The following is a 20,232-nucleotide window of genomic DNA, read 5'->3' as shown; positions in this document are numbered from 1 at the left end:
CGAGGGGGGAATGGGCCTAGACTTGTTTTTCATATGCGCCTCCACAGCGACAACAGGAACCTCCCTAAATTTGCTGCATGATTTCGTAGAATCAGAAAAAAAATTAATATTTCAATCTATGAACCTTCAAATTTCAACCATCAATCCATAAAAACATGATTATTTGCAATTAAATATTTAGATTTAACTAAGGGTTTCAACAGGCCTCCACAGCGACAACAGGAACCTCCCTAAATTTGCTGCATGATTTCGTAAAATCAGAAAAAAATTTAATATTTCAATCTATGAACCTTCAAAATTCAACTATTAATCTATAAAATAACGATGATTTGCAATGAGGTATAGAGCTAAAGCTCAAGGTTTCAACAGGCCTCTAAAGCGACAACAGGAACCTCCCTAAATTTGCTGCATGATTTCGTGAATTTAGAAAAAAATTAATATTGCAATCAATAACTTTTCAAATTTCCACAAATAAAGTTTAAAATCATTATTATTTTCAATAGCATATCAGGCTAAAATTAATTAGCATTCGCGAAGAAGCTAAATAACAAAATAAATACAAAACTTATTTATTTTTTGCAAAGGTCTTTAAATTTGCTGCATGGTTTTGTAATTTCAGAAAAAAGTTAATATCGCAATTTATAATTTCTTATATTTCCAGCATTAAGCAACAAAAGACAACAAAAGATAAATTGTTTCCAGTGATATATCGAGTTTAAATCTAACGAACTACTAAAAACGAGCGAACATTCGGGGAAAAACCCGGCGGGCTCAGTCAGTTGGTCAAACCTAAATCATGTGAGTTCCGTATAACTCTGAAAGTCTGAAAGCTAAAATTCTGGGAAATAGAATCTTGAAAAAGAGCCACAAAAGGGTAAATTTACTAATATAATGTTACAGATATTTTTTTGTAAATCAAATCAATGGCTATTGAAGTACCGTAATGCCTCGAACAAGCGCCTTCCTCAAATAAAAGCCCCCCTCGAATAAGTGCCCATCCTTCATTTTTCAGGCTAATTCGAATTTCCAACGAAAACATAATTGGAAGGCAATTGAACACGAAATATTAATGAATAGCACACAATTTGCATCCAAATCTACTTTTTAAATAAGCGTCCCCTCGATTAAGCGCCCCTCGAATAAGCGCCCATCCTGGAGCCTCAAACATTAAATAAGCGCCCGGGCGCTTAGTCGAGGCATTACGGTACCACAAATTTTGCAGCAGCATCTAGTCCTGTCTATTGTTCAAATTCTAGATAAGAAATATAAGTCTTTGCTTTAGTCTTTACTGGTTTGCAGTCAATTGGAAGGTATTATTTGGAGTTTGACACAGCTTTTCATTTTTTCATAAAAGACATTGAGCACAGTCTTGTAAAGTAAGCAATATCTTGAATTTAAAGATTTAGAGCTGTGTTATTTTTTTAATTTATATCAAGAACTACAAGAGATCGTTGTTTAAAACAATAATTCTGCTCTTTAAAATGCCTTCCGACATATTAAGAAATAGAATGGATTTTACATCAATAAATCAATAAAACAATAAAACAATCTATGATTTTTCAAATTTTCACAAGTAAACTACAAAATCGTGATTATTTGCAATGAGATATAAGGTTGAAACTTGCGGTTTTAATTGATAATTGTCCAATCAAATCTAGCGAACTGATAAATAAAAACGAACAATCATGGGCTCTGATGCAGGTTGGAAAATGGAGGGGGGAGAGAGGGAGGAAATGTTTAACAATCATAGCAAAAAATTTTGAAAAAAGTAAAGTTGTTTTTCAAAAAGTATTGGATCACGGCCCCTCTTTGTCGAAAGCCCTGAAATTTGGGGGGAAACTGAATCTCAAAATAATGTAAAAGACTTGTTTATGTTCTGAAAAGGGCCTTGTTGTGAATTAGGGTCATCATCACGTTTGGCTCTCTGTTGGCCTCTTGTTCAATGCTGCCATGTCGTTGATCGCATGCATTTGTTGTGATCTAGGTCATAGTACAACTCCCCAAAGGGCTCGTCACCAGTCCACATTTTATCAGAGTCAGCTAACTCACATGACGTCATACAAACTATGGCAACCTAATCCATGCGTTTGGTAATATGACATCTTCGCATTTGTAAAACTACGAAGTTTTACGGAAGTTCTTCTTCACATAAAGCACAACAATTCAATTAGCAGCAACCGTTTTTATATAGAAAAATCAACAGTTCGGTAATTAAACATCCAAAAAGCAACGGCTATCCGAACATCTAAAATCACGTTTACACCCTACCAACTAAACGACAACTTCAACTCGACTGGACTTGCACTGAAAGAACATACGATTTTAGCAACACGAGTGACGCACACAAAACCCCAATGACACAAATTAACGGCAAATGGACTAATAACAACTAAAATAGAGATGGCACAATGACAAACAAAATGACTGACGCAAACATCGAAAGACATTCAAAATGTGAATAGAAAAATTTCAAAAAGCATTGGCATCCTAAGTAAAGTAAGACATTTTGCACTGCAACATATATAATGCTTTGACATATATAATGCTTTTGTACTACCAAACATTCTTTATGGGCTCTTAAACTGGGGTAGTGCCTCTAAAACTGCCCTAGATCCACTACATAAAAAGTTAAAAAAAGCTGTACATCTCATAACATTCAAAAATAAAGCCGAACATAGTAAACCAATTTTTAAATGCCTAAACACTTTAAATTTTGAAGACTGTTACAAACTCAGGTGGGCTAAATTTATGTATGATATTAACAAAAGTATAGCCGAAACTTCTATCAGTAAACTCTTTAAAAAAGCCAAAAATACTCATAATTGGAAAACAAGATGATATGCTAGCTCAGAAATTTTACTAAACCAAGTTTTAGAATTTGGTAAAAATTTTACATAAAATGTTGGTGTAGATGTTTAGAACTCCATTCTACAAGACATCAGACAATCAGGATCAAAAAAAACTTTTGCTAAAGCCTTAAAAAATTTATGATCTCAATGTAATAGTACCCTCTTCCACTACATATGCTATATTATCGGCACACAAAGAAAGACAAAAACTCTAACAAAGTTTTAAAAGCATTCCACCACCTTTTTTTATCCCCTTTTTAATTTTTGCCCCCTTTCCCACAAACAAATAGATTAGATTTACGTTTTAACTATCATATTCGAAACCAACTTTTCTACTTTTCAAATTTTTTACTTCTAGTTTAAAAAAATGTTATTGTTGTTTATTAATATTGTGTATTGATTTATAATTACTTCAGGCAAAGTTCACGTAAGATGGCACATGGCTCGAAAGCCCCTATGGGTTATTTCCATGTGTCATTCAGCTATAACTTTATAGATACAAATAATTATTTTAAATATCTTTCATTTAAAATAATTATTTTAATAATTATATGTATTGAAGTATAACTGAAATTGTATCTTGTTAAATTGTTTGATTAGATCAGTATATTGAAATTATGCCGAGAATACACATGAAAAAAAACATTCTCAATAACAATAGCGAACCACAAACACGATCCACGACAGACAAAACTAGTTGTATTCCAACATTCCAACCTTAAAGCAACTCAATGGCGGAACTTGTGGGGGGTGGGCAATTTGTCGGCAAATCTGAGACTTTGTCGGTAAATTCAAATCTGGTTTTGGTTGAAACAAACTCATGGCGAAAGTTTTCGATGGCAAACCTTGGCAGTCTAAAAATAAGTTACAAAAATCTTAACTGTATTCACTCTACCCACAATCGTTCACAAAAGTCTTGAGACTGCTATTCCTTCCCACCTCACAATAATGCACATTGTTTGGCTCATTTTACCTCTCGAAATTATTTTTCTAAACCATTCGTAATTTTGATTTAGGCCTCAGACAGACGTATTTGTTTCTTATCCTTTCCACCGTCCTCTCCCCCGCCCTCTCCCCCGCCCCCTCCCCCGCCCCCTCCCCCGCCCCCTCCAAGCAATGTTGTTTGTTGAGATTTGGTGAAATAGTTGCAAATCGTGTGTGCAAAGACCATATATAAATAATAACAAGATCTCAATAATATTGCTCGAAGGGGGAGGGGAATCAAATACATTTCTAGTATATTTATGTCAATAAATTTGTCTGGATTTTATTATTGGTCTCAATATATTTTGTGAAGGATTGCAGGCTCAACCTAGGCTCGATTGTATACTGTAATGTGAACATAAGCCCTCGGTTTCAAAGATCTATGACGTCATGTACGTTAGCTGACTATGATCTAGTGCCGACCAACGATGAGAGTCTCCCAGGGGGGGGGGGGAGGGTACTTGCTCCCGTGTTTCTTTTGAAAAAAAACAATGTTGTCATGTTTTCAGTGGAAAATTTGAGTTGCTTCCGTGCTTCTGAACCATTTGTTGTCATGTTCCCCTGTTCCAGAAAAACCCTTGGGAGATCTTCATTGGGCCGATCTTGGAAAATGTGTGTGATGTGCTGGCATAATGTAACTAAGAAAAGTAGTTCTCTCTCCCACTCTCTGTTCTTTTTCACCTTGATTAAATCCCAAGACAAAATAGATCTTCTCCTCTCCTTAAATTTCCTGCATGGCTATGTGGTTTCAGCAAAACAGTAAATTAACATTACACTCTCTTACGGTAGTTCAGATCTGTCTTTTGTGAATATTTCTATGAGTTCTCTTGGCATCTTCGGTAGTACCTGCATTGATCAACAACACACTCTCTCTCCATTGATCAACAACAAAAACAGTATCTGATCTCTAAACTTTTCAACATTGCCATCTGTACTACGTACTACATATTTACAAAAATGGACAAACCCGGAATTACATCCTTTTTAACTTTGGTTGTTTTTTCTCAGTTTTCTCCTTTAGCTTATGATTGTTATAATTTTTTCCTGTAAAACCAGGCTAGCTAATTGCAAATTACCCTGTAATAGTGAGATTTGTAATTGTAGTTTAAGTTGAATTGGGAAGGAAATGTTTACGTTTTGATTATACTATTCATTTTTAAATTATTTACCTGATTATGATATTTATAAAGAAGTTTTTTTCCAGAATCTTCTTAAAGCAAAAATTACCCACAGTTTATCTGGTTACTGTAGACAAATACACCATGGCTATGCACCGTTTAAGGTGTATCCGAAGTAAGCATACAGAGCCTAGTCTCTTTATCAAGCTGAGGTTTTTCGCCTAGACCGCAGTTCAATGAAAAGTAGACCGTCGGTGTATTGAAGATTTTCTGTGTATTGCAGGCTGACACGTGATGATGAACCAGCCAATGGATATAGCCATAGATTCATCGACAACAGGCAGAGACCGCGCACCAGTCTAAATGTGGGAGGGCTGAAAAGGGCGTGACCGAAATTTTTTGAGGCCACGCCCTCTAGAGCGCCGGAAAACTCTCCTTTTAGAAAATAATGGCTTATTTCTACTGCCGTTTTTAAACAATCTGGTTCAGAGAAGATATCAATAGTTTTAAAAATAGTTAAATTAGATTGGGGATAAAAAAACATCAAAAAAACACCTATAAAATGAACAAAAAGGTTTCCCAGTCAAGAAAAACTGCTATTTCTTAGGAGTTTACTATTTAATGTTGCGTTGGACTATAGTTAGATTACTTTCCATAACTTTCTTTAACTAACTAACTAACTAACATAACTAACTTTCCATAAAGTTTTCTGACGTATTACTGCAAAAAAGTGGAGGGGCTATAGCCCCTGTGAGCCCAATGGCTGCGTGGTGCCTGACAACAGGTACCATTGGGCTAAAATCTACCCTGGATAGCAGAGCCGCAAAAAACGAGATTATTTTTTGTTGCCGTTAAAATTTGCAGCTCTGGTACGCAGGGTAGCTAAAATCATGATTTTAGAAATATGCAGCCATACGATTGGGCTTTTTGAAAGTGATCGATTAAAATTCCTTCCAAAGAAGGAGTCGTTGCGTGAACATGGTTCTAAGGCTCCTCTAGGCTTACAGAAGGAGAGACAATGAAGAAGACAATATGAATAAATTAGACAGATAATTTATTCCATTCACTATAATGTAATTCAATATCAGACTAGAAGATACATCCGCAGAAAAAGTTATTCCTAGTGATGGGTTAGAGGTCTTTACAATTTACATAAAGCCCATGTAGAACTTGTTCAGTTGGTCACCGTGTGCAAGCCTTCTTAATTTTCTGTATAGGGTAGAATCTTTAGAGTTGTTGAAAGGAAGTTGTCGCCTGAAATGATCACGAACGAACGGACTATCATAACGAAACGTTGTATTTCATTTATCTCATTCACGAATCATCACAGTCTAAAATGTAACTGTTTGTTTTTATGTCGTCGTATTTTGGCAACCTTTCAGTCATTATAACTGGATTTAATATTTACAATCGTCGTAAATGTTGGAAACTAAGGAAGCAGGACCTTCCGTGTATCCTTACAAGGATGCTCAGCTACTACGCAACAGCCCAATTAGGTAAAGTCAACCATAAAGCTCTGAAGTATGACGTCACAAATCCAGAATGTTTGATGTCATAGAACTTTTGACCAAACAATTCTAAAAAGCATTGTGAAATATCCCTGAAAATATAAATCCGTTATATATATATTTAAAATAAGGTAAAGGATGGCCACAGAAAGATTTGAAGTTTGATAACAGATTACTTATATTTTGGCTTGGTTCATTGAGATATGAACAGAGAACAAGTTGTACTGATGTGATGGGGCAAGAGCCTGTGCTCCGTTGGCACCAGATTAAATTGACAATTAAAGTCTAAAAGTATTTTATGATATTTAAATTCGTGGTCATGAGATTTAAATTCGAAAATTCCAGAGTAATTTTTGTGACGTCATTACTTGGAACTCTATATAGGTCACCAGATATACAGATAAAAGAGCTCAAAGGTCATACAAGACAAAAAATATTTGCATGGAGACCAGTACCAAACAAACACCTACAATCACTGCCAAAAGTCTTGGAACAATAACGTCAGTTTTCAAAGGAAACTTAGCCACCCCCTCTCTCCCTAAGAACAATGTTGATTTACTATAGAAAAAAGGAAGGGGTTGTGGAGTACGCTTTTTCGTGTGCCTTGTATGATATTTTTCTATTAATTCAACATTGTTTTGGGGGAAAGGGGGACGGAAGTAGTTGTATTCGGGAAAACAAATGAAAAATTAAAAAGCACAGATCAGTGTTTGGTATTTCAGGTAATTTTGGCAGTGATTGTAGGAAGAAGGATCGCGGAGTACACTACGGATTAATGAGCTTAACATTTATTGGGGGGTGGGAAAGCATGCTTAAAACCAAGAAAACGACGAATTTTTTAGGATTTTAAATACATTTTGTAAATAATTGGGGGCAATAGCCCCCTTAAGCCCCTGCTTCGGCTTCCGCGGCCCCTGCCTAAGAATAAGATTTAGTGTTACAGTAGAAGATGCAATATTTGTGAGAACCTAACCCCCAAATTTAAAAAAGCGTCCAAAAAATGTCTAGCAAAACCCAAACAACTTATTATCTATATGATGAAGTTAGAAAATGTTAATTTTCTAAAAAACAACGTCCTGTGATAAATGAAAAGATATTTCCGTTAGCTACTTAAACAATATATTAGGAAATTAATTGATTATTCTACTAATCCAAGATGCATGAGTTTTCTGTAAAATCCAGGCCCATTCCAATAGCCTCTGAAAACAGAATAATTGATAATTAACTTTAGTTGTTCATGGCTTTGAAAGAAACAAAGTTTTCACAAAACATCTTGAATAGTTTTTGCTAATCGTTAATGGTACCACTTCATTAACTACTCACTCAAGCCTTCCAGATTCCCCCAAACAGTAAATAAAAATGTTAATTAGTTAATCTTGTGCAAAAATAAATTCAGTTTTTCTGACGATGCATTGAAAAATCTCTGCAGGCTCTGGCTAAGAGTGTTTGTAATGCCCTCAGAACAACAGAGGTGAAAAATATTGTTGGAATTCCAGGGAAGGTGACATAATTGAGACATCACTTAAGCCTTCCATATTCCCCTATACAGTAAATGAAAGTAGGGCGCTGCTTACTCGTGGAGAGTTTGTTAAATGAGGAAAGTTTTGAGTATTTGGTTCATTGGGTTTTGGTTAGCTTAAAATATACTTATTTAGAATGGTGGAATTTGCAGAAAAATAAAAGAACTTTATGATACAACGGAAAATGCTATTAAACATGGATTTTGCGAAAACGAAGGGGGGCAGTTCGAAACAGTTGTGTTTCAGAAAGCGAAAGAGCAGTCACGTGAATACAAGATGATTGAAAAGAAAACGAGGCATAGAGAGGGAAAAATTAGAAAATAACTGGAGAAAAAATAAGATGAAGTAAAGATAAGAAGAGGAATTAGAAGGAGAAAGAGAAGAAAAGCTGGGAGGTAAAAAGAAATGGAAGAGACTTAGGGCGAAGAGCTAATGTTACTACTGGCTCTCTTTGTTATGATGCAACAACTGCAGTTAGATCTTATTGACTGATTTCTCAATGATTGTTTCACTGTGATTTCCTCAAAAAAGAGCTTAATCCAACCAACTTTTCCCATAAACAGTGCTTACATTTAGGGCTGACAAGAACTGAGCTAAGAACTCCACAAACTCAATCTTTGGAAAACAATGATAAACTTAAGGGAAGATTGCTATGCTGCAAATGATCATGATGACGTTTGCAGACTTTATACGAGTTCATATGAGTATAAGCCCGAATATAACGAATCCCGAATATAACGAATCCCGAATATAACGAATCCCGAATATAACGAATCCCGAATATAGCGAATCCCGAATATAACGAATTCCGAATATAACGAACTTCACGATAAAACGAACTTCCGGTATAACGAACTTCACGGTAAAACGAACTTCCCGGTATAACGAACTTCCCGGTATAACGAACTTCACGGTATAACGACTTAAATTTCCGGTATAAACAAACTCTCGTTATTGAAAATTGTAATAACCTATCCCGGTATAACAAATATTGAAATCAACGAGGAATGAAATGAGAAAATAGACGCTCCTCCGTTTCTTCACTCCTATTTTCTGTTTCCGCTTGAATTTATGTCGCTCTGGTTCCCAGGGCACGGGATAGGTCAGCGTTAAAGTGAAATGAAAACCAAGTAATTAGGGAATGGAGAATCGAACAACCTGTTTACAAATAATTTGGAATCAAGATATTAACTTACTTAGTGATTTCTGACTTGTGATCAATAATCTGTAGAATTTTGTAACGAAGGGCGATGTGACTAGATCTCTCTCACTTTGCGAGAAAGTGAGCAACTGTCAGATATAGACATAAAGAATAAACTTACTTTATCAGTCCATCCCAATATATCGCAGGCATAACATCTGACTTTAGATAAAACATTGAAGTCCTTTCCTGCATAAAAAACAAGAAGATATAGCTTAGTTTTCCTATGTTCATCCATTTTCAAGTTTAACTACATGCCCATACAAAAAACACGTGATAACATACAACTAGATATAATGACTAGAATTTTGTACAAGTCTTTGGGCCCAGTACTAATTATTGGCAAAGGGTACTTTATATTGTGACCCGGTAATTACCACTGCAACCCGGTACTAAATATTGAAACCCGGTACTAAATACTGCAACATGGTAATGAATATCATAAACCCAGTACTAAATATTGCAGCATTGTACTTAACATTGCAAACACGGAAACCTGATACTGAATAGCCTAGCAATAAATACTGTCACCCGGTACTAGATGCGACAACCTGGTACTAAATACTGCAACATGGTAACGAATATCATAAACCCGGTACTAAATATTGCAGCCTTGTACTTAACATTGCAACATTGAACGAAACACGGAAACCTGCTACTGAATAGCCCAGCAATAAATACTGTCACCCGGTACTAGATACGACAACCTGGTACTAAATACTGCAACATGGTAACGAATATCATAAACCCGGTACTAAATATTGCAGCCTTGTACTTAACATTGCAACATTGAACCGAACACGGAAACCTGCTACTGAATAGCCCAGCAATAAATACTGTCACCCGGTACTAGATACGACAACCTGGTACTGAATATTACAACCGGGTGCTGATTATTGCCAACTGATACTGAATATTACGACCCGGTACTAATACTGCAAATTGTTACTTAATATTTTAATGTGGTATTAAATATTGCGCAGGCACAGGTTAGTTGTGCCTTGAAACTGTAATAATAAAAGGGTATCGGACATGGATATTGGGGCAAGAAATATCTAAATTTCCAACTAACCTTTCCTTGGTCAACCGGAAATGTTTCCATGGGAACTCCGTCATAGTTGAATTCAGCCAAGACACATCTATTGTACCCAGTTATAAGGGGACATGATGTGTATCCTTGATACTAGAGTAGAACAACATGTATAAAATGACAATACGCTAGTGACAGCAGTTGCTTGATGATCGCTTTAAGCGTGAAACTCGAAGTAGCAACTTAGAACCGTCTTGTTCTATACACCAAAAGTGCGTACAGCTCTGTCTGTACGAAATAGAGCACTTTATGACAGACTGGCAAACTGTAATTTTCATTAGCCAGTATGCTTTGTACACAAATTGTCTAGTAAAAAGCATACAAAATGCCTGATGATCACATTAAGCGTGAAATTTGGGGTAGCAACTTAGGATCGTCCTGTTTTATACACCAAATACGTGTACAGCTCTGCCTATACAGAATAGAGCACTTTATGACAGACCGGTAAACTGTAATTTTCATTGGACAATATGGCTTGTACCCAAATAGTCTAGTAAAAACATGCAAAATGCCTGATGATCACATTAAGCATGAAACTCGGAGTAGCAACTTAGAACCGTCTTGTTCTATACACCAAAAGTGCGTACAGCTCTGTCTGTACGAAATAGAGCACTTTATGACAGACTGGCAAACTGTAATTTTCATTAGCCAGTATGCTTTGTACACAAATTGTCTAGTAAAAAGCATGCAAAATGCCTGATGATCGCATTAAGCGTGAAACTCGGAGTAGCAACTTAGAACCGTTCTGTTCTACACACCAAATAGCATGTACAGCTTCGCCTACATGGCATCGACCACTTTATGAGAGACCGGTAAAAAGTAATTTTCATTGAAAAATAACAATATGCTTGTTTAAAAAATGGCATATGCTGTTATCGCTATTATGATACTACCAATATTATCAATACCTTATTAGTATCAATATTATTAATATCATCGTGAATAGCAACACCAGTATTATCATTATAGTTATCAGAATCAGTATCAGCCAAATCTACGACGCAAGCATGCAGGCAGAAACTCATAAAACGAAAATCATAAAATAAAACTAAACATTGCGTTTTTTTTAGTATTTGCCCTTATTCGTTGGCAATAAAAGCAAGTGGTTTTTATCATGCGGGAGCCCCTCAAATGGGGTAAAGAGGGTATAAAGTACTACCTCCTATTTGGTTCTTGGCCTAATCTAGGGGGCTCTTATGCTGGGTGAAAGGGCATACAGAAATCATTTCTTTTTCTTTTCTCATTTATGCACAATATGCACATTCAGCATTAATGCTACTAAAACAGTTGTACCAATTCATATTGTAAATATAAAATGAAGAAAACACCCTAGGTTAAAAATCTTTGCCGCTCTTCAAAGGAATCGTGTTTCTAAATGAGTTTCAACTGATCAAATATATTTTTAGATGTTTCTAGATGAAATAAAGTATTACCTCCTTTTCTGGCTCTCGGCCTTCCAAAAGGGCCATTATGTTTTGCCTTACCGCCGCACTTTGCCCTGAGATCGCTGCAGCCGTCTTGCTTATCGGCGCATTACTGCAGTCGCCAAGTGAAAATACATTTGGATATGTCTTGTGTCTCATCGTGTGTTTGTTTACGTCCACAAAACCAGTTGCGTCAACCAGTTTGCTTTGCTTCACAGCATCAATTGGGCCTTGCGGAGGAGTGACATGTATCATTTCGAACTGAAATTTAAAGATGGCCTAAAACAGTAATTCACAGAAAAGAAAAACCTGCCTCATTAAGAGTCAGGTAGTTTTCAGATCTCGACTTAAAGGGCATTTGTCGCATTAACAGTTGGCTAATAAAACAAAAGCGTTTGGAGCGGAATCCTTTTGTTTCATGACATTTAATTTCTTCTTTTTGAATTTTTACTGCCGTAGAAATTCACCCTCAATCCCATGCTTTGTACGAAACAAAGTGGATAATTTTATTGCATTAGCCGATCATGTTCACGACACACGCCCTTTAAGGTGCATGTAGAAAATGCAAGGAAATGTTTCTTACACTATGTTTTAACCTAATGGTTTCATCATTTTAAGTATGGTTTTATCAACCATAGATTGTTCAGAGGACAACGCCTAATTGAAAGGTTACCGCAATATATACATCTATTAAAGATGTATAAGGGAGTTGCACGGGTCGAAAGTTGTTACGAAATTTCTTACTTCTTTTATGCCATTTCATAAAAGGTTTTGACAATATCATAAACCTGAAAACCAAGTTAACTTAACAAAGTGGAAGGAATACATTTTTCATATTCCTTCCACTTCTCGAACCTTTCTCGAAGTAAAGGAATGCATTTGTTGATATAACAATGCTAAGTTTCGCAAACTGATGGGTGAAATGATCAAAGAACCTAGTGGCTACTCAAAGCCATGAAGCAGAGATGTCTTCTTAAGTCTCCTACCTTACCCTGTACTTTAATGAACTTGGTGGATGATGTGATAAGCCTGGTAATAGAAGTTCTCCCTTTATGACAATAAGCGGTGCAGGGATATTGCTCTTAAGAAGACTACAGTAAATCTCTGCAAAGATGAATCTACTTTTTCAAAAGCAATACTGTCATTGGATCCTGTTTAAAGCATTTTGGAATGGCAGAGTCAAAAGCTTTTCCTTCAGAGTCTCATCTTAAATGCATACTTTGATGATGAAAAATATTGGCTAATATCGGGCGGTGTTTTGTGACAATATATCTGAGGCGTAATCCGGGACAGTGAGGGGGGGGGGGGGGGAGCGAGAGCCTCTAAGATTTTGCTACATTGTCAGTGTAAACAAGATTTGTAGCGCTTTTGTCGGAAAATTTTGTCATTTGAAGGCAAATTTTCTTGATTTTGGAGGTCCCTCTCCCCCTTCTGAAATACGAATTTCCGCCTCAGCAATAGAACGTCAAGGAACCAATGTCCTTTTAAATAAAACACTCACAAAGGCCGAAATTCATTCTTGTTAATAACACCAGATACTTTATACCACGGCTCCATGTTCTTATTTTTTGTTGATAATTTATATCCTATATATTTTGCCGTGGCTTGGATGCTTATTGACATAACAATAATGATAAAAAACAATATTTGCTTATTTCGATCCACAACTGGGTATAAATTTTCCATCGTGTTCCTTCGGACCCTTATTCTCAAGTTTTATACTCTGAGGGGTGTCATACGAAAATGTTTTTAGTAGTATGTTGCAAAATGTTTGCTTTTTCAAAGCCATTTTCAAGTTCTGTACCTCCAAGAAATTGTTCACAAAAAAACAAGAGAGAAGCAGAATAAAAAACAGACAATAAGGAAACAAGAAATGACAATAACCGAACCTGAATTGTCTTTTTGTCAACCGCCTTCCCTGATTCATCCAGCACTTCGAAGATCGCCTCCCTGTCGCCATAATTCAATTCAATCAAATTATGTCTAAAATTGATATTGATGTCTCTTTCAGCGCAAATCCGATCCAGAACGGTCCGATATTTCGGTACAGCAAACATAAAGGACAATGCGGTCATGTAATGTACATTGGCCTTCGATCTAATACCATGCTGTAAGAGAGATAAGGCTTACTTAAACTCTTATTGTATTGTATTGGATTGTATTGTATCAAATTTTGAGAAAGGGGCATCGCTAGAAATAGTGGTTCCAACATATATTGAACATTTACTTTTGTTTTCTACAAACACCATGCTATAAATGTTTTGCAGTTTCTTGAGTTGCCATCCAAGAATATGCCTCTGACGTCATTAAATTATCGTTCCCATTCTTCCTACTGATATTTAGTAGCCCATTTGAAGAATACGTTTAGAAAACAGTCCTTAGCCAAACATTTTTACTGGTTCATGGCTTTCCTCCCGGAGAGCATTTCGATGACGTGATTGCATTATTGTCCCAGTCGCCTTACTGATATAAAATGGACATTAGCAGATCTGATTGCTAAATAATGTTACCTAGACATTGTCGTCTTCTATGCGAGGCAATCTCGTATACATCATTTAAATTCTTGTCCCCAGTTCTCCTACACCAATAAAGTATATTCCGGCAAAGGTACCTTTCTGAAATTCTTTCTTAAGGTAAACATTGGCATTTTACACCTCCTGGCTTCAATTTCCGAGAGGACACGGATGGCGTCATTTCAAACTAATTCCCAATCCCCTCACAATGATAAAGTTGTAATAGGCAAAGCTACCTTTCTGAAATGGTCTTCGGCTAAAGATTGTTACTTGGTATTATCTGGTTTCTAGACGCACGTTTAGCTCGATTACGTCATTTAAATCCTCATCACCAGTCCTCTTACATTAATAAAGTCTATATACCTTTCTGAAATAATCTTCAGCTAAATACATGATTTTCTGTGGAGCTCCTTGGCATTTGATAGGCGTGTTCGGCAACGTAAACAGCGCGTTGCCACCTTGAAACGTCTGGATGCTTTTAAAAGTGTCAGTCACCGTCTTTATAGAATAGTTGCTACAAACACCAGGCATCCCAAGAGATTCTTCAAGACCTTTCACCTGTTGACAGAAACAATACCTTTTACAAGGAGGACTGAGCACTAGATTTCACAGTATGACGTCAAAAGAAAACAACACCCCAGTGTAACAAGCCGGGTAGAGATTTAAAGGGGCAAGAACCTGTGACAATGTGGCCATATCTTAGGCAGTCTGTAGCAAATCAAACTGATTTTGCCCATTTACATTGTTCTTCCAGCTCATAATGAAAAAGTCAAAAATTCTAAAAATAGAACTTGATGACGTCGTCACATGTTCATTTTATTTCGATCTTGAGACATGATAATAATAGCAGGAAGACAAACTCTGGAAGTTGTACCTTTTGTAAACATTGTGACCAAATAAACTAAACAAATAGTTTAACAATAAAATCAACTAAGATTCTGCAGTTACAATAGAGTACCAAAGTGATGATGTCACAAAAGTCTATTTTTAGAATTTGCAATTTTGACCATGTAACAAGCATTATGAAACACCCCTAAATGTGCAAAATCAGTTGGTTTTGATACAAATTGGCAGGGATATGGCCACATATGACAAGCTCTTTCTCCATCAAACCTCGGGAATTTGGTCTTGGTTCAAAACTTAAGAACCACAGCTATCTGTTGACAAACTTGAGATCTTTCATTGGCCATATCGCACCCTATATTCAAAATAACTAATTTTGAACATTGAGAGGTTTTTTCTGCTCTTTTTTCAGAGTATGTGGTCAAAATTAATAAACTCTAAAAATAGATTTTTGATGACACCACACTCTGGTTTGGTACTCTGTTCACAAGAAGACATTCAAACATACCTTTCCAAAGTTTATTTGCAATCCAGTTGCAACTATGAGAAATTCGTACTTGATCTAAATCAACAAGAGAGAAAAACATTATATCAAATACTTTCAAAAGTTTTATAGTTTTAGCTTCATAAAAACCTTTCCTAAATAACAAATAAGATGGTGGCAAAATGATAAATCTTTTCAAGATCTGTTCTTCGCTAGTATGATTTTTTGCAACAAGGTACTTGCAATCTCGGACAGGGATGCTTAGACAAACCCCTGAACGGGTGCGCAGAGGAATGGATTTGAAACCCAACATCTACCCCTTGCGGACACCCCACAATGGCAAAAAATATCTTTGAAAAAGGGCGTTTCTGGTGTTCAAAAGAGCATGGACTCCCTATTTTCTCTTGCTCAACTCGCCTTTGCCCCCCCCCAATTTTACCACACTGGTTATTTACAAGGGTAGAGTTGCTAAAATCTCTTCCTCTTCTATATGCAGTAGCATAGCCAAAGTAGCAAGGAAAGTTGCTTGAGAGAAAAATAGGGGTCTAAACCCATTTAAATGCCAGAAAAGAGATTAAAGAGACTTTTTGGCAATTGGGGGGGGGGGGGGTATTCATCCCTTTTTGCCTCCCCCTCATTAGGCTACTGCAGATAAGGGGTTGAAGGCCTTTCTGGTCCCTAACCCAATTTTTGTTATCTACCCACGGTAGCTAGAGGTAACCATGTTATCATATACACCACAGCAGACCTCCTATCACAGAGGTCTCATTATCAAATTCTTACACAAGCAAAAAATTGGGAAATCTTAACCCTACAGCTTTTCAAATGAATGTCCAAAACCCTGTTTCTGTCCAGTATTTAAATGATTTGCTTTGGATATTATGGTAATAAATTTACTAATAGAGACAAACTCATAGCTGAGGGCTGGGGGATGAGATGGTAGATTACCCCTAACCTTTCAACACTCTAGATTCTTTGCAATATTTCTGGGGCAACTCTTGATATCCTAAGACTACTGTTAAAAGACCAGAAAAAGTTTAAAATCAAGGAACAACCTTAGGTCAGTGCCACTAGGGGTCAACTCGATTTAGGGCTCTCTGGATTTTTGAAGAAATGTTGAAGCGTAGAGTTTTCAATCTATGTTCTGACATTTTAAACTCTGAAGAGTGTCAGACACAAAGCTTTAGTTTACTAAATGCTTGCTTTTTTTCAAAGCCATTTACAAGTTTTGTACCACCAAAAGATTGTTTAAATGTTGACCTATGGCCAATTCACATAATGAACAAAATAAATTTAGTATGCTTTGTTTATACTTTTGCTGAATTTCAATTAGGATATCTTCCAATTGTGTGGTACCAAAGACTTGAATGAAGGAATCCTACCTCTTTCCCACCCAAAGTCAGCACAGAGTTGCTCTCAGGATTAAACTCTGCAGCACCATCTTGTATCCAGTCTGATTTCTCAGGCATAACAGAGTTCATAGGCCTGACTGACTCTGAAACATCTTTGATGCCTCCACCAACCAAAGTCCATAATGGTTGATAAAAATGTTTCTGCAAACAGAAAAGAGGGAAGTAAGGAAGATGGATAAAACACAGCTCAACTGACATATAGGTATAACAGGCCTGGTTGTAAGACTTTTAGCAGGGGAGCAGTAAACAGTTTTCAGGTGAGCTATTTGAAGGTAAATTAGAATAGAACCAGGGGAAAAATTGATTTAAAGGAGAGCAAACTTGCTTTTTAGAACAAGTTAGGAGAGATATTTCTGGCATTTCAGGAGAGCCTGGAGGGGTGCAAGAGCTATGGCTCTCCACAGGTGGCCAGGCCTGGAATGGCGAGAAGGCTGCAGGGAAAGAAATGCATGAAAAACATGAGATAAATCCTTGAAACAACATAGGAACTTAGAAAATTAATAAGAAACATCCCAATGCAGCAGGAAAAACAGAAATAAAAAAATATCTGCAAATGCTATGGGGCTTATTCAAGACTTTTTCAGGGGATGACCTTCCAAGACCAAGAGCTTACTTGTGAGTTGGGGCTCATCCAAGAGAAGAGAAGGGGGCTTACCCAAAAGAAGAGAAGGGGGCTTATCAAAGAGCAGAGAAGGTGGCTTATTCAAAACTTTGTGGGGGGGGGGGGGGCTAAAAGCGAACAAAAAGGTCTTGACTGCTGATTCATTGGTTTATTTTTTGCACCTCTGGCAAAAAGTGGGGGGCTAGAGCTCCCCAAGCCCCCCGGCTCTGTGGTGCCTTTTCTGTGAGTGACGGGTGAAAAGGTGATACAAATATTCTGGAGCCCACGCACGTAAGAATTTGGCCATTGTTTTAGTAGTTATTAGCCCAACGCAACGCTTGTTCGGTTTACTTTTCTGAGAATCATTTCCTTTACGAGTTTCATATAAATGCTTACAACCTATCTAAAAAACGCCCAAGCAATCAAGATAATAACTTACATCTGAGGGCTCTAGAATGGCAACTTGATGAGGGAATTTCCTCGATAGAAACGATGCTACACTCAATCCCCCAGCACCTCCACCAACAACGACAAATTTGTAGGCACTCTTTGCAGCATCTTGGCTGGAACAGCGCTTGATATTATGAGTAAAAAGATAGCCATATCCCTTGATCCTAGAGGCTCTTTTTAGATTTTGCAATGACATGTTCTTTCTGGTACAAATTCACAAATTCTAAAAGCTGCTTTTTGAAAATTGACCCCTGACATTTGCAGCTTTTCAAATAACAAAATTTGAGCTTGTCGTTGTTGTGGTTGTTTGAATAGAAACCACACGTGGGAAGGGTTCTCTGGGGGGTCATTTAAACTTTATTTATACGGGGGGGGGCATCAGAGGGTGGCCAAGAATTATTTCACATGTTCTGATAATTTTGGGGACTTGATTTAACAATGTACTATTTGATACAAATGGCTACAACCCACTGAGATAAGTGATTCAACCATACTTAAACAAAATCAAAATTTGAAGGAAAGAGCAAATATTTACCTCTTTTTACAAGAACCAGTAAACTTAAGGTCAGGTTGGCTCCTCTTAAACTTTATATTTATATACATATTTATAATTCTGAAACATACATTTATGATGGATTTTCATAATTGTAGATAGACATAGACCTCTTGCATTTTAAAAGATGAGTGACTCCCCTGGGGAATGGTTCGATAACATGAAGGAGGGTGTTGAAGGAGGGTGTTGTTAAAGGGGGGTACATCAATAAGGATGCATCGTGAAATATGACTTCGATCGTTGTATAGAGTACTCTACATTCGTGTTGGAGGGGGCAGGGGTTCCAGTTTGCCAAAACCTGTGCTCCAGACCTCCAGACCTCTACTTTCAAGTTAGGGGTCTGGAACACAGGCTAGTTTGCCACGACAAAGAGGAAAGGGAAGATTTTCTTTCTTCAACACAGCCCAACGAACTTTGATCGAATAAGTCAAATATATATTGATACATTTTTATGACAGTTTTTCTCAATATTTCTGCCGAGAGAATCTTTTAAACGTTGACCTAGCCCCCCTCCAGGGGGGGTATGAAGCTAGGTAGCGCATGCGCATTCCATCGTAGCCATCAGAAAGCCGTTCATTGCAGTATCGTTGTTGCTCAGCTGGCGTGCGGACCTCTCCTGGCCTAGGCATCAAAAACATGAATTGTTCAAACACCAAAAACAGGGTTCTGTACTAGGATGGTTGTCAACAATATTTGGTAGTAGCAACGAGGAATATTCTTCAGAGCACTGGTTAACTTGTCTCTGCTTAGCGACAAACGAAATCATGCAGAGAAATACTTGTTATCTCAAGAAATACCGATCATTTGAAAAACCTAACATCCAAAAAGGCGTCAGAACAATGGTTTAAGGATAGAGGTTCCCTGGATCCAGTCGCTATAACATCTGTATGGATGCTGCTTATCATTGCGATCAACTTCGAAGCAAAGATTATTGCAAGCGTAGGGCATTTACACCAATTCAAATTCTTGGGACCTCGCGGATAGACGAGAACGCTAAACTAATGAGTTTGACAAACAGAGAACTTAAAAAACAATATATCATTTACCTCTGAACTGATTATATATAGCTTTTAGATCTCATTGCCAAACTGTATATAATGTATACATGTACAGCAGAGCACAGAAGCCCAAATTTGACAGAAGATACAAAAATTGCTCAATGGGCAAGAAATATCAAATTCATTTGTTATTCTTGAAGATTTAACCCCTTGTACCTTGATTGATTTAGGCCTTACATTCTGTTTTATAGGAGCCAGGAAATTGAGGTTAAGGCTGGCTTTTCTTATTTTGAAAACTTTGTTCTTACTTTTAACTGGCTTTGAGGCTCATGTTTATAAAATTGTTCTTTTAGAAAGAGTTACAGTGAAAGAAATAAACAACTAAACTAACCAAGAAGCCAAAATCAATTTTATTATGATTATAATTCCTATCTATTGAACTTTTTCTCCCTCGTGTTTGTCTATGTTTTTTTGCATATGACTAAGGTTTTTTCAAACATAAAAAGATCAGATTTAAAATTCTTTTCACTCTGTCGCAAAACCTGTTAAGATCACTTAAATAGTTAAAGGACCTGGATTGAGAAAGATTTTAAAGGAAGTTCCCCAAGTGAAAGTCTTTATTGACCAATGTTACTTTGTTAAATCCCCTTCCCCGATGTATAAAAAACCATTATACATGGGACA

General features: G+C 36.9%; 1 protein-coding gene across 1 annotated transcript; it reads right to left on the bottom strand.

Annotated features, from left to right (window-relative positions):
* Positions 1-5,988: 5,988 nt before the first annotated feature.
* Positions 5,989-18,287, bottom strand: LOC135690345 (sulfide:quinone oxidoreductase, mitochondrial). Its single transcript, XM_065207863.2, has 9 exons — positions 17,987-18,287; positions 16,917-17,087; positions 15,559-15,612; positions 14,571-14,765; positions 13,584-13,802; positions 11,704-11,955; positions 10,253-10,363; positions 9,302-9,369; positions 5,989-7,658 (listed from the first exon to the last, which is right to left on the bottom strand). The coding sequence occupies exons 1-9, from the start codon at positions 18,191-18,193 to the stop codon at positions 7,598-7,600; spliced, it is 1,338 nt and encodes a 445-aa protein (XP_065063935.2). The 5' UTR covers positions 18,194-18,287; the 3' UTR covers positions 5,989-7,597.
* Positions 18,288-20,232: the final 1,945 nt, after the last annotated feature.

The sequence above is a fragment of the Rhopilema esculentum genome, chromosome 1 (genome assembly GCF_057945365.1).
Source record: "Rhopilema esculentum isolate cy_ngs chromosome 1, ASM5794536v1, whole genome shotgun sequence".
In the NCBI taxonomy this organism is placed as follows: domain Eukaryota; kingdom Metazoa; phylum Cnidaria; class Scyphozoa; order Rhizostomeae; family Rhizostomatidae; genus Rhopilema; species Rhopilema esculentum.
The sequence above is the reverse complement of the archived record's forward strand: the minus strand, read 5'-3'. Positions and strand labels throughout refer to the sequence as shown.